The sequence below is a fragment of the Eleutherodactylus coqui genome, chromosome 1 (genome assembly GCF_035609145.1).
Source record: "Eleutherodactylus coqui strain aEleCoq1 chromosome 1, aEleCoq1.hap1, whole genome shotgun sequence".
NCBI classification, from domain to species: domain Eukaryota; kingdom Metazoa; phylum Chordata; class Amphibia; order Anura; family Eleutherodactylidae; genus Eleutherodactylus; species Eleutherodactylus coqui.
The window spans coordinates 183758308-183770998 of record NC_089837.1 but is presented as its reverse complement, the minus strand read 5'-3'; the positions used below and the strand labels follow the sequence as shown (position 1 = coordinate 183770998).

General features: G+C 47.7%; 1 protein-coding gene across 1 annotated transcript in view; it reads right to left on the bottom strand.

The window, feature by feature from the left end:
• RIMS1 (regulating synaptic membrane exocytosis 1) overlaps positions 1-12691 on the bottom strand; it is a 363560-nt gene that overhangs the window by 110629 nt on the left and 240240 nt on the right. The window contains exon 22 of the mRNA XM_066604485.1: positions 10355-10467. Within this exon, the coding sequence (XP_066460582.1) occupies positions 10355-10467 (113 nt within the window). The remainder of the gene's footprint in view (positions 1-10354; positions 10468-12691) is intronic.

Genomic DNA, 12691 nt, shown 5'->3' with positions numbered 1-12691 from the left:
AGTAGAGCTAATATCAGATTAAACACAGGTGGGCTTCGGCCCACACTGCATGACCCAGTCAGACCGGGGTATTTTATAAATAGTCACAGGAAGGTACAACTCCGCAATGGGAATTCTGTGTGCACCCACAGCATGGGTGGCTCCCTGGAACCCACCGGCGGTACATAAACAAATCCCATTGCAGTGCCCAGCACAGCTGAGGTAACGTCAGGTTTAATGCAGGTGGGCTTCGGCCCACACTGCATGCTCCAGTCAGACTGGGGTTCTTTATAAGTAGATACATGCAGTTACAACTCTGTGTGGGCCGACAGCATAGGTGGGTCCCAGGAAGCCACCGGCGGTACATAAATATATCGCATTGCAGTGCCCTGGACAGCAAAGCTAACGTCAGATTAAATGCAGGTGGGCTTTGGCCCACACTGCATGCCCCAGTCAGACTGGGGTTTTTTATAAGTAGACACAGGCAGGTACAACTCCCTATTGTGAAGTCCGTGTGGACCCACAGCATGGGTTGGTCCCAGGAAGCCACCGGCGGTACATAAATATATCTCATTGCATTGCCCAGCACGGCTGAGGTAACGTCCGATTAAATGCAGGTGGTCGGCCCACACTGCATGCCCCAGTCTGACCGGGGTTTTTAATACATAGACACTGGCAGGTACAAATCCCTAATGTGAAGTCCCTGTGGACCCACAGCATGGGTGGCTCCCTGGAACCCATCAGCGGTACATAAATGTATCCCATTGCAGTGCCCTGCTCAGCAGAGCTAACGTCACATACAATACAGGTGTGCTTCGGCCCACAGTGCATGCCCCAGTCAGAGTGGTAATATGTACCTTAACAGTAACCGCGTTGGTGGGAATGTGGTGGCGACTGCGGACCTAGTAGCGCGGTTTTATTTAGTTGGTTTTCGGAATGTGGCCAGGATTAAGTGGGCCGTGGCGGGGGGATGGTGGGGGGGCTCTCTTGTTGTGTCGGTAAAGGTCAAATTCTTGCACTGCCACCAGACGGACCAATTCAAAGGTATTTGGCAAGAATGTTTTCATTGTTGGAGGAGGAGGGGGATGTTTTTGAGGCACTACGTGTCCTCTCCACGTGTCCGTGGTTATATGCACCTTAACAGTTGGTGGGAAATGGCCTCGCCACCATCATGTCTTTGGGAAGCCTCCGTTTCCACACCCCAGTGACATAGCATTAGCAGCGGTATAGGCAGAGCCCAGAATTAGCAACATTTCAGCGGTAGCATTAGGGACAGGCCCCAGTAACATATCACTAGCAGCATTATAGGGGGAGCACAGTATTAGTTCCATTTCAGTAGTAGTAGCAGTCCAGACAGGCCCCAGTAACAATTCCGAAGCAGCAGTATAGGGGGAGCACAGTCTTAGTTCCATTTCAGTAATAGTAGCACTGAAGACAGGCCCCAGTAACAATTCCGAAGCAGCAGTATAGGGGGAGCACAGTTTTAGTTCCATTTCAGTAGTAGTAGCAGTCAAGACAGGCCCCAGTAACAATTCCGAAGCAGCAGTATAGGGGGAGCACAGTATTAGTTCAATTTCAGTAGTAGTAGCAGTCAAGACAGGCCACAGTAACATTCCCGCTGCAGCAGTTTAGAGAGATAACAGTCTCTTTCACATTTCAGTAGTTGCAGTATAGACAAGGCCCCAGTTACATTTATGTAGCAAAAGTGTAGGCCAACCCCACACACCTTGCTGTAGCATGAGTGCAGGCGAAGCCCATAAAAATTACTAGGATTACACTGTAGGCGAGGGCCCAAAAAAATTGGTGTACCAACAGTACTAATGTACCTCAGAAAAATTGCCCATGCCCAACCAAGAGGGCAGGTGAAACCCATTAATCGCTTTGGTTAATGTGGCTTAATTTGTAACTAGGCCTGGAGGCAGCCCAGTTAAAATAAAAATTGGTTCAGGTGCAAGTTTCAACGCTTTAATGAGAATTGAAATGTATAAACATTGTTTACAAAAGTAATATGACTGAGCTTTGTGGGCCTAAGAAAAATTGCACGTTCGGCGTGATTACGTGAGGTTTCAGGAGGAGGAGCAGGAGGAGGAGGATGAATATTATACACAGATTGATGAAGCTAAAAGGTCCCCGTTTTTTATGGTGATAGAGAACGATGCTTCCATCCGCGGGTGCAGCCTACGTATTGTTTAGGTACCGCTGCTGTCCGCTGGTGGAGAAGAGAAGTCTGGGGAAATCCAGGCTTTGTTCATCTTTATGAGTGTAAGCCTGTCGGCACTGTCAGTTGACAGGCGGGTATGCTTATCCGTGATGATTCCCCCAGCCGCACTAAACACCCTCTCTGACAAGACTCTAGCTGCAGGACAAGCAAGCACCTCCAGGGCATACAGCACGAGTTCAGGCCACGTGTCCAGCTTCGACACCCAGTAGTTGTAAGGAGCAGAGGCGTCACGGAGGACGGTCGTGCGATCGGCTACGTACTCCCTCACCATCCTTTCACAGTGCTCCCGCCAACTCAGCCTTGACTGGGGAGCGGTGACACAGTCTTGCTGGGGAGCCATAAATCTGGCAAAGGCCTTGGAGAGTGTTCCCCTGCCTGCGCTGTACATGCTGCCTGATCTCCGCGCCTCCCCTGCTACCTGGCCCTCAGAACTGCGCCTTCTGCCACTAGCGCTGTCGGATGGGAATTTTACCATCAGTTTGTCCGCCAGGGTCCTGTGGTATAGCATCACTCTCGAACCCCTTTCCTCTTCGGGTATGAGAGTGGAAAGGTTCTCCTTGTACCGTGGGTCGAGCAGTGTGTACACCCAGTAATCCGTAGTGGCCAGAATGCATGTAACCCGGGGGGTCACGAGAAAGGCATCCTAACATGAAGTCAGCCATGTGTGCCAGGGTACCTGTACGCAACACATGGCTGTCCTCACTAGGAAGATCACTTTCAGGATCCTCCTCCGGTCATACACGCTGAAAGGATTACAGGCAAGCAGCATGGGTACCCTCAGCAGTGGGCCAAGCTGTTTCTTCCCCCTCCTCCTTATGCTCCTCCCCCTCCTCCTCCTCAATGCGCTGAGATATAGACATGAGGGTGCTCTGACTATCCAGCGACATACTGTCTTCCCCCGCCTCCGTTTTCCAGCGCAAAGCGTCTGCCTTTATGCTTTGCAGGGAACTTCTCAACAGGCATAGCAGAGGAATGGTGACGCTAATGATTGCAGCATCCCCGCTCACCATCTGGGTAGACTCCTCAAAGTTTCCAAGGACCTGGCAGATGTCTGCCAACCAGGCCCACTCTTCTGAAAAGAATTGAGGAGGCTGACTCCCACTACGCCGCCCATGTTGGAGTTGGTATTCCACTATAGCTCTACGCTGCTCATAGAGCCTGGCCAACATGTGGAGCGTAGAGTTCCACCGTGTGGGCACGTCGCACAGCAGTCGGTGCACTGGCAGATTAAACCGATGTTGCAGGGTCCGCAGGGTGGCAGCGTCCGTCTTGGACTTACGGAAATGTGCACTGAGCCGGCGCACCTATCCGACCAGGTCTGACAAGCGTGGGTAGCTTTTCAGAAACTGCTGAGCCACCAAATTAAAGACGTGGGCCAGGCATGGCACGTGCGTGAGGCTGCCGAGCTGCAGAGCTGCCACCATGTTACGGCCGTTGTCACACGACCATGCCCGGTTGGAGGCTCAGCGGCGAAAGCCAGCGGTCGGTCTGCTCTGTCAGACCCTGCAGCAGTTCGTGGGCCATGTGCCTCTTCTCTCCTAAGCTGAGTAGTTTCAGCACAGCCTGCTGACGCTTGCCCACCGCTGTGCTGCCATGCCGCGCGACACCGACTGCTGGCGACGTGCTAGACACATCTTGATTGCGAGACAGAGGTTGCGTAGGAGGAGGAGGAGGAGAAGGAGGGTGGTTTAGTGGAGGAAGCATACACCGCCGCAGATACCAGCACCGAGCTGGGGCCCACAATTCTGGGCGTGGATAGGACGTGAGTGGTCCCAGGCTCTGACTCGGTCCCAGCCTCCACTAAATTCACCCAATGTGCCATCAGGGAGATATAGTGGCCCTGCCCGCCTGTGCTTGTCCACGTGCCCGTTGTTAAGTGTACCTTGGCAGTAACCGCGTTGTTGAGGGTGCTTGGCCATCATATGCCTGCGCATGCTGGTGGTGGTGAGGCTGGTAGTGGTGGCTCCCCGGCTTATCTTGGCGCGATAAACCTTGCACACCACAGTTCGTCGATCGTCTGCACTCTCAGTGAAAAACTGCCACGCCTTTGAGCACCTCGGCCTCTGCAGGGTGGCATGGCGCGAGGGGGCGCTTTGGGAAACAGTTGGTGGATTATTCGGTCTGGCCCTGCCTCTACCCCTGGCCACCGAACTGCCTCTTCCAACCTGCCCTGCTGCTGCACTTGCCTCCCCCTCTGAAGACCTGTCCTCAGTAGGCTTAGCAAACCAGGTGGGGTCAGTCACCTCATCATCATGCTCTTCCTCCGAATCCTCTGTGCGCTCCTCCCTCGGACTTACTGAAATTACTACTACCTCACTGATAGACAACTGTGTCTCATCGTCATTGTCCTCCTCACCCACTGAAAGCTCTTGAGACAGTTGCCGGAAGTCCGCAGCCTCATCCCCCGGACACCGGGAACTTTCCAAAGGTTGGGCATCGGTCACGACAAACTCCTCCGGTGGGAGAGTAACCATTGCTGCCCATTCTGGGCAGGGGCCAGAGAACACTTCCTGGGAGTTTGCCTGCTCCTCAGAATGTGTCATTTTAATGGAGTGAGGAGGATGGGAGGAAGGAGAAGCAGCAGCCAGAGGATTCAGAGTTATAGCAGTGGACGGCGAAGAAGTCTGGGTGGTCGATAGATTGCTGGATGCACTTACTGCCATCCACGACAGGACCTGCTCACACTGCTCATTTTCTAATAAAGGTCTACCGCGTGGACCCATTAATTGTGAGATGAATCTGGGGACACCAGAAACTTGCCTCTCTCCTAATCCCGCAGCAGTCGGCTACGAAACACCTGGATCAGGAGCTCGGCCTGTGCCCACACCCTGACTTGGGCCTCCGCGTCCTCGCCCCCGCCCACGTCCTCTAGGCCTACCCCTACCCCTCAGCATGGTGTATTACAAGATTAGCAGAAACAGAACGCTGTAATTAAATGTGCCGCTTATTGGCCTGTGGTTGGAGGCTGACTTCGCGTACGTAACGCACTGCAGAGACAGGAAACAATTATGCGCAAGGCTGGGTATTAATTCACCAACTACTACACCCAGCAGAGACGCTGTAAACGGAAGGCACTGACAGGCAGTCCAAATCTTGTATATTTTTAAACTTTGTGGGAACAACCACACTGCCTGTGATATGCACTGTATTTCGATTGCCCTGTTGGAGGCTGACTTCGCGTACGTAACGCACTGCAGAGGCAGGAAACAATTATGCGCAAGGCTGGGTATTAATTCACCAACCACTACCCCCAGCAGAGACGCTGTAAACTGAAGGCACTGACAGGCAGGCCAAATCTTGTATATTTTTTAACTTTGTGGGAACAACCACACTGCCTGTGATATGCATTGTATTTCGATTGCCCTGTTGGAGGCTGACTTCGCGTACGTAACGCACTGCAGAGGCAGGAAACAATTATGCGCAAGGCTGGGTATTAATTCACCAACTACTACACCCAGCAGAGACGCTGTAAACGGAAGGCACTGACAGGCAGGCCAAATCTTGTATATTTTTTAACTTTGTGGGAACAACCACACTGCCTGTGATATGCACTGTATTTCGATTGCCATGTTGGAGGCTGACTTCGCGTACGTAACGCACTGCAGAGGCAGGAAACAGTTATGCGCAAGGCTGGGTATTAATTCACCAACTACTACACCCAGCAGAGACGCTGTAAACGGAAGGCACTGACAGGCAGTCCAAATCTTGTATATTTTTAAACTTTGTGGGAACAACCACACTGCCTGTGATATGCACTGTATTTCGATTGCCCTGTTGGAGGCTGACTTCGCGTACGTAACGCACTGCAGAGGCAGGAAACAATTATGCGCAAGGCTGGGTATTAATTCACCAACCACTACCCCCAGCAGAGACGCTGTAAACTGAAGGCACTGACAGGCAGGCCAAATCTTGTATATTTTTTAACTTTGTGGGAACAACCACACTGCCTGTGATATGCATTGTATTTCGATTGCCCTGTTGGAGGCTGACTTCGCGTACGTAACGCACTGCAGAGGCAGGAAACAATTATGCGCAAGGCTGGGTATTAATTCACCAACTACTACACCCAGCAGAGACGCTGTAAACGGAAGGCACTGACAGGCAGGCCAAATCTTGTATATTTTTTAACTTTGTGGGAACAACCACACTGCCTGTGATATGCACTGTATTTCGATTGCCATGTTGGAGGCTGACTTCGCGTACGTAACGCACTGCAGAGGCAGGAAACAGTTATGCGCAAGGCTGGGTATTAATTCACCAACTACTACACCCAGCAGAGACGCTGTAAACGGAAGGCACTGACAGGCAGGCCAAATCTTGTATATTTTTTAACTTTGTGGGAACAACCACACTGCCTGTGATATGCACTGTATTTCGATTGCCCTGTTGGAGGCTGACTTCGCGTACGTAACGGATTGCAGAGGCAGGAAACAATTATGCGCAAGGCTGGGTATTAATTCACCAACTACTACACCCAGCAGAGATGCAGTAAACGGAAGGCACTGACAGGCAGGCCAAATCTTGTATATTTTTTAACTTTGTGGGAACAACCACACTGCCTGTGATATGCACTGTATTTCGATTGCCCTGTTGGAGGCTGACTTCGCGTACGTAACGCACTGCAGAGGCAGGAAACAATTATGCGCAAGGCTGGGTATTAATTCACCAACCACTACCCTCAGCAGAGACGCTGTAAACTGAAGGCACTGACAGGCAGGCCAAATCTTGTATATTTTTTAACTTTGTGGGAACAACCACACTGCCTGTGATATGCACTGTATTTCGATTGCCCTGTTGGAGGCTGACTTCGCGTACGTAACGCACTGCAGAGGCAGGAAACAATTATGCGCAAGGCTGGGTATTAATTCACTATCTACTACACCCAGCAGAGACGCTGTAAACGGAAGGCACTGACAGGCAGTCCAAATCTTGTATATTTTTAAACTTTGTGGGAACAACCACACTGCCTGTGATATGCACTGTATTTCGATTGCCCTGTTGGAGGCTGACTTCGCGTACGTAACGCACTGCAGAGGCAGGAAACAATTATGCGCAAGGCTGGGTATTAATTCACCAACCACTACCCCCAGCAGAGATGCTGCAAACTGAAGGCACTGACAGGCAGGCCAAATCTTGTATATTTTTTAACTTTGTGGGAACAACCGCACTGCCTGTGATATGCACTGTATTTCGATTGCCCTGTTGGAGGCTGACTTCGCGTACGTAACGGATTGCAGAGGCAGGAAACAATTATGCGCAAGGCTGGGTATTAATTCACCAACTACTACACCCAGCAGAGACGCTGTAAACGGAAGGCACTGACAGGCAGGCCAAATCTTGTATATTTTTTAACTTTGTGGGAACAACCACACTGCCTGTGATATGCACTGTATTTCGATTGCCCTGTTGGAGGCTGACTTCGCGTACGTAACGCACTGCAGAGCCAGGAAACAATTATGCGCAAGGCTGGGTATTAATTCACCAACCACTACCCCCAGCAGAGACGCTGTAAACTGAAGGCACTGACAGGCAGGCCAAATCTTGTATATTTTTTAACTTTGTGGGAACAACCACACTGCCTGTGATATGCACTGTATTTCGATTGCCCTGTTGGAGGCTGACTTCGCGTACGTAACGCACTGCAGAGGCAGGAAACAATTATGCGCAAGGCTGGGTATTAATTCACCAACTACTACACCCAGCAGAGACGCTGTAAACGGAAAGCACTGACAGGCAGGCCAAAACTTGTATATTTTTTAACTTTGTGGGAACAACCACACTGCCTGTGATATGCACTGTATTTCGATTGCCCTGTTGGAGGCTGACTTCGCGTACGTAACGCACTGCAGAGGCAGGAAACAATTATGCGCAAGGCTGGGTAATAATTCACCAACTACTACACCCAGCAGAGACGCTGTAAACGGAAGGCACTGACAGGCAGGCCAAATCTTGTATATTTTTTAACTTTGTGGGAACAACCACACTGCCTGTAATATGCACTGTATTTCGATTGCCATGTTGGAGGCTGACTTCGCGTACGTAACGCACTGCAGAGGCAGGAAACAATTATCCGCAAGGCTGGGTATTAATTCACCAACTACTACACCCAGCAGAGACGCTGTAAACGGAAGGCACTGACAGGCAGGCCAAACCTTGTATATTTTTTAACTTTGTGGGAACAACCACACTGCCTGTGATATGCACTGTATTTCGATTGCCCTGTTGGAGGCTGACTTCGCGTACGTAACGCACTGCAGAGGCAGGAAACAATTATGTGCAAGGCTGGGTATTAATTCACCAACTACTACACCCAGCAGAGACGCAGTAAATGGAAGGCACTGACAGGCAGGCCAAATCTTGTATATTTTTTAACTTTGTGGGAACAACCACACTGCCTGTGATATGCACTGTATTTCGATTGTCCTGTTGGAGGCTGACTTCGCGTACGTAACGCACTGCAGAGGCAGGAAACAATTATGCGCAAGGCTGGGTATTAATTCACCAACTACTACACCCAGCAGAGACGCTGTAAACGGAAGGCACTGACAGGCAGGCCAAATCTTGTATATTTTTTAACTTTGTGGGAACAACCACACTGCCTGTGATATGCACTGTATTTCGATTGCCCTGTTGGAGGCTGACTTCGCGTACGTAACGGACTGCAGAGGCAGGAAACAATTATGCGCAAGGCTGGGTATTAATTCACCAACTACTACCCCCAGCAGAGACGCTGTAAACTGAAGGCACTGACAGGCAAGCCAAAACTTGTATATTTTTTAACTTTGTGGGAACAATCACACTGCCTGTGATATGCACTGTATTTCGATTGCCCTGTTGGAGGCTGACTTCGCGTACGTAACGCACTGCAGAGACAGGAAACAATTATGCGCAAGGCTGGGTATTAATTTACCAACTACTACACCCAGCAGAGACACTGTAAACTGAAGGCACTGACAGGCAGGCCAAATCTTGTATATTTTTTAACTTTGTGGGAACAACCACACTGCCTATATAGCCAGTATACCTCTTTCACCTTTCCCACTGTCCCTGCCTCACCAGTACTGCCCCTATACTCTGTAAAATGACTGCAGACTGAGGACGCTATGGTCTGCACGCCGATATACAAAAAAAAAAAAAATTGTGCAACACTGCTCCCAGCAGCCTCAACAGTACTGCACACGGTCAGATGTGGCCCTAAGAAGGACCGTTGGGGTTCTTGAAGACTAAAATAACACCTAACACTCTCCCTATAGCAGCTACAGCAAGACAGCACTTTCCCCGATCTCTGTCAGAATGCATCTGTGGCGAGCCGCGGGGCGGGGCAGATTTTAATACTCGGGTGACACCTGATCTCCCCAGCCACTCACAGCAGGGGGGTGGTATAGGGCTGGAACGTCACAGGAGGAAGTTCTAATGCCTTCCCTGTCTTTCTATTGGCCAGAAAAGCGCGCAAATTTCTCAGAGAAGAAAATGAAAGTAACTCGAACATCACGTGGTGCTCGCCTCGAGTAACAAGCATCTCGAACACCCTAATACTCGAACGAGTATCAAGCTCGGACGAGTACGTTCGCTCATCTCTAATATTTTGCTTTTTAAAAGTAGTACAATAAATAACTATATATATATGTATATATATATATATATATATATATATATATATATATATATATTTGGTTTCTATTTAATCGTACTAACTCTCATAATAAAGTTAATATGTCAATTTCGCCACACCATGTATGCTGTAAAAACAAGACCACCCAAAATAATAGTGTAATTTCACGCCACTTTGAAATTTTTCCAGTGCATTATATGGAATATTAAATAGTAATATTGAAAAATACAACTTATCCAGCAAAAATAAGCCCTCAGACATGGTCATAATTCTTTGAATGTAAGGTTTGTGCTGGTACATGTCACATTTTGCCCCTACATTTTGTACACTAGTACATGTACGTCTCATGAACTGATAGGCTATCATTAGTCGGATGCAGCCTAAACTTATATTTGCCTTGTGTGTTTTAGAACACCTTTACCCAAATGTTATAACACCATTTGGTGTGCAATATTTACAGGGTCAATGAGAATATCAGACATATGCCATATATACTCATACAGTTGCATACAAAAAATATACATTTCAAATTCTGTACTTACCTTAGTAAATTGTTCTCTCTCGAGCTCCTGACTGGAACTAGAGCCAGCTGTCTGCTTATATCGCTGAACCTTTATTTTCATTTGTCTTGTTCGCTCCTCCACTAACAAATTTGCTGAAAAAATATGAGTGCAACTTATTTCAGAAGTAATGACAGACAATAGGCGATATACACAGTGTTTTTAGCAATAACTTCCCATTGTAGCATTTACGTATTCATTTATGTTCATTAGATGGCAGAATTTCACGTAAATACCCGCAGCCAATATTAAGGGTTTATTAGGCAATATAACCATCAGACAACAACATTTCTCTGCCTACGCTGTACTAATAAGGATAATTAGAATGAAAACTGATTGTCTAATAAGTTGTGTCCTCAACTTCATTACTTATCACGCCATTCAATCTGCATTAGTCTTTCCATCACAAAGTTGAGTTAAATATACATATTTGTTTCATTAGAGTGCATAACTAAAAGCAGAATGAAAATTGAGATCAGAAAGGCAAAATACTTTATGGAAAGTACTAGATTGTTATATCTGTACTGTAACATCAAAAAGGGGAGTTCATGTGTTAAACTGACAATCATTTACACCCAATGTCCACAGCTAGATTTTTGCTGCGGAATGCGGAGTGGATGTTCCAGTTCAGATTCTGCAGCAATAACCCTCCATAGCATTTAACATAGGGTTGCTTTCTTGTGTTTTCACATCGTAACAAGATAAGAGCTTAAGTACATCTCTGTTAGGGCTCCATTGGGGCTTTCACCTCTCTGTTCAATTTTTGGAACAGAGAAACACAATTAAAAAGGAAATAAAAAATGTTCTTTTTTTCTCCATTGATTTCAATGGGTTTTATAAAATGAAAAGTTTTCAGTTTACTTCCGTTCTGTTGGGTTTCCATTTTTGTTGGGTTTTTTTAGTCATGTGAGTCACATGAGTCATATTCTGAAATCCAAAACTATTATTTTGTGCATGATTGCTTGCTTTATTGTGGGATGGGTTGTAGCTTTTATTGGCACTATTTTGGTGTACATCTTTTTTATTGATTGACTTTTAATACTTATTTCACATGGAATAGAAAAAAATGCATTTCTGTTTGGATTTTTGTGCTTTTTTTCACAACATATGTGATATTAGTTAATCTCTTAATGACCACCCACTGTAAATACAGTTAACTGCAGTGTGAGGCCTTAGTCACACGGGCCTTTTTGGCCGTGATTTGCGGATCGCATGACGGATGCGCATCCGCAAATCGCGTGACCGGGGCCGAAAAAAATCGCCCGAAAAAACTGCTCCTAGCCGTGTTTCAATAGAAACGGGCCGGAGCTGTCCAGCGCATTGAATTCAATGGAGCCGGCAATACAGCTGGCTCCGTTGTAAGCAATGCGCTGCGGGCGATCTCACGATGAATTGTCGGGAAGGGCTTAACTATATAAGCCCTTCCCTGCAATTCATCCAGAAATGTGTAAAAATAAAAAAAAAATATATACTCACCTTGTGCCGGCAGACGGAGTTCAGCGCGGCCAGCCGGCAGTTCTCTGAACTGCTCTCTGTAGTATTCAGCAGCCGGGGAATTAAAATCCCCGCCTGCTGAATGAGCTGCCTCTGATTGGTCACAGCCTGACCAATCAGAGGCAGCTCTCACTCACACCCATTCATGGATTCATGAATGGGTGTGAGTGAGAGCTGCCCCTGATTGGTCCCTGCGCTGAGCCAATCAGAGGAAACGCCCGTCTGACTAAGGCCTGAGTCACATCTGGTGCCCCAACAGCACTCCCGCAACATGATTGTGGGGTGCAGATGTGCTCACATGGCAGCCCAGAGCCTAATGAAGGCCCTCAGGGCTGCATTGTATTGCAGTTTAATAAGCTTTTTCAGTGGCATGAAGCCAGAACTGCTGGGTTTTTGGGGGGAACCCCATCTCCTATAAAAAATTGAACAAAAAGTGATCAAAAAGCCATATGTACTCCAAAATGGTACAGGTTGCCCTACAAAAACCGAGCCATCCCACAGCTCTATTGACAGAAAATATTAAAACATTATGGGTCTCAGAATATGGTGACAAAAGTTTTTTATTTATCTTTTTCAAACAGGTTCTTTGATATTTTAAAAGTAATAAAGCATAAAAAATGTAAAATTTCCTTTTGCACCATATGTACTGAACCACAAAATAAAATTGCTGAAGGGAACAAGCCCATAGCAGAGAAGATCTGTGATTTTTCTGTATATTTTCCTGCCCGACGGAGGGGTTACATGAACTTGTGTCTGTTAGGTCTGCTACCCGTGTCTGCCTCCCTCTTGTTGTTCCAGGCAGATGCGGTCATCACCCTGTTCCTT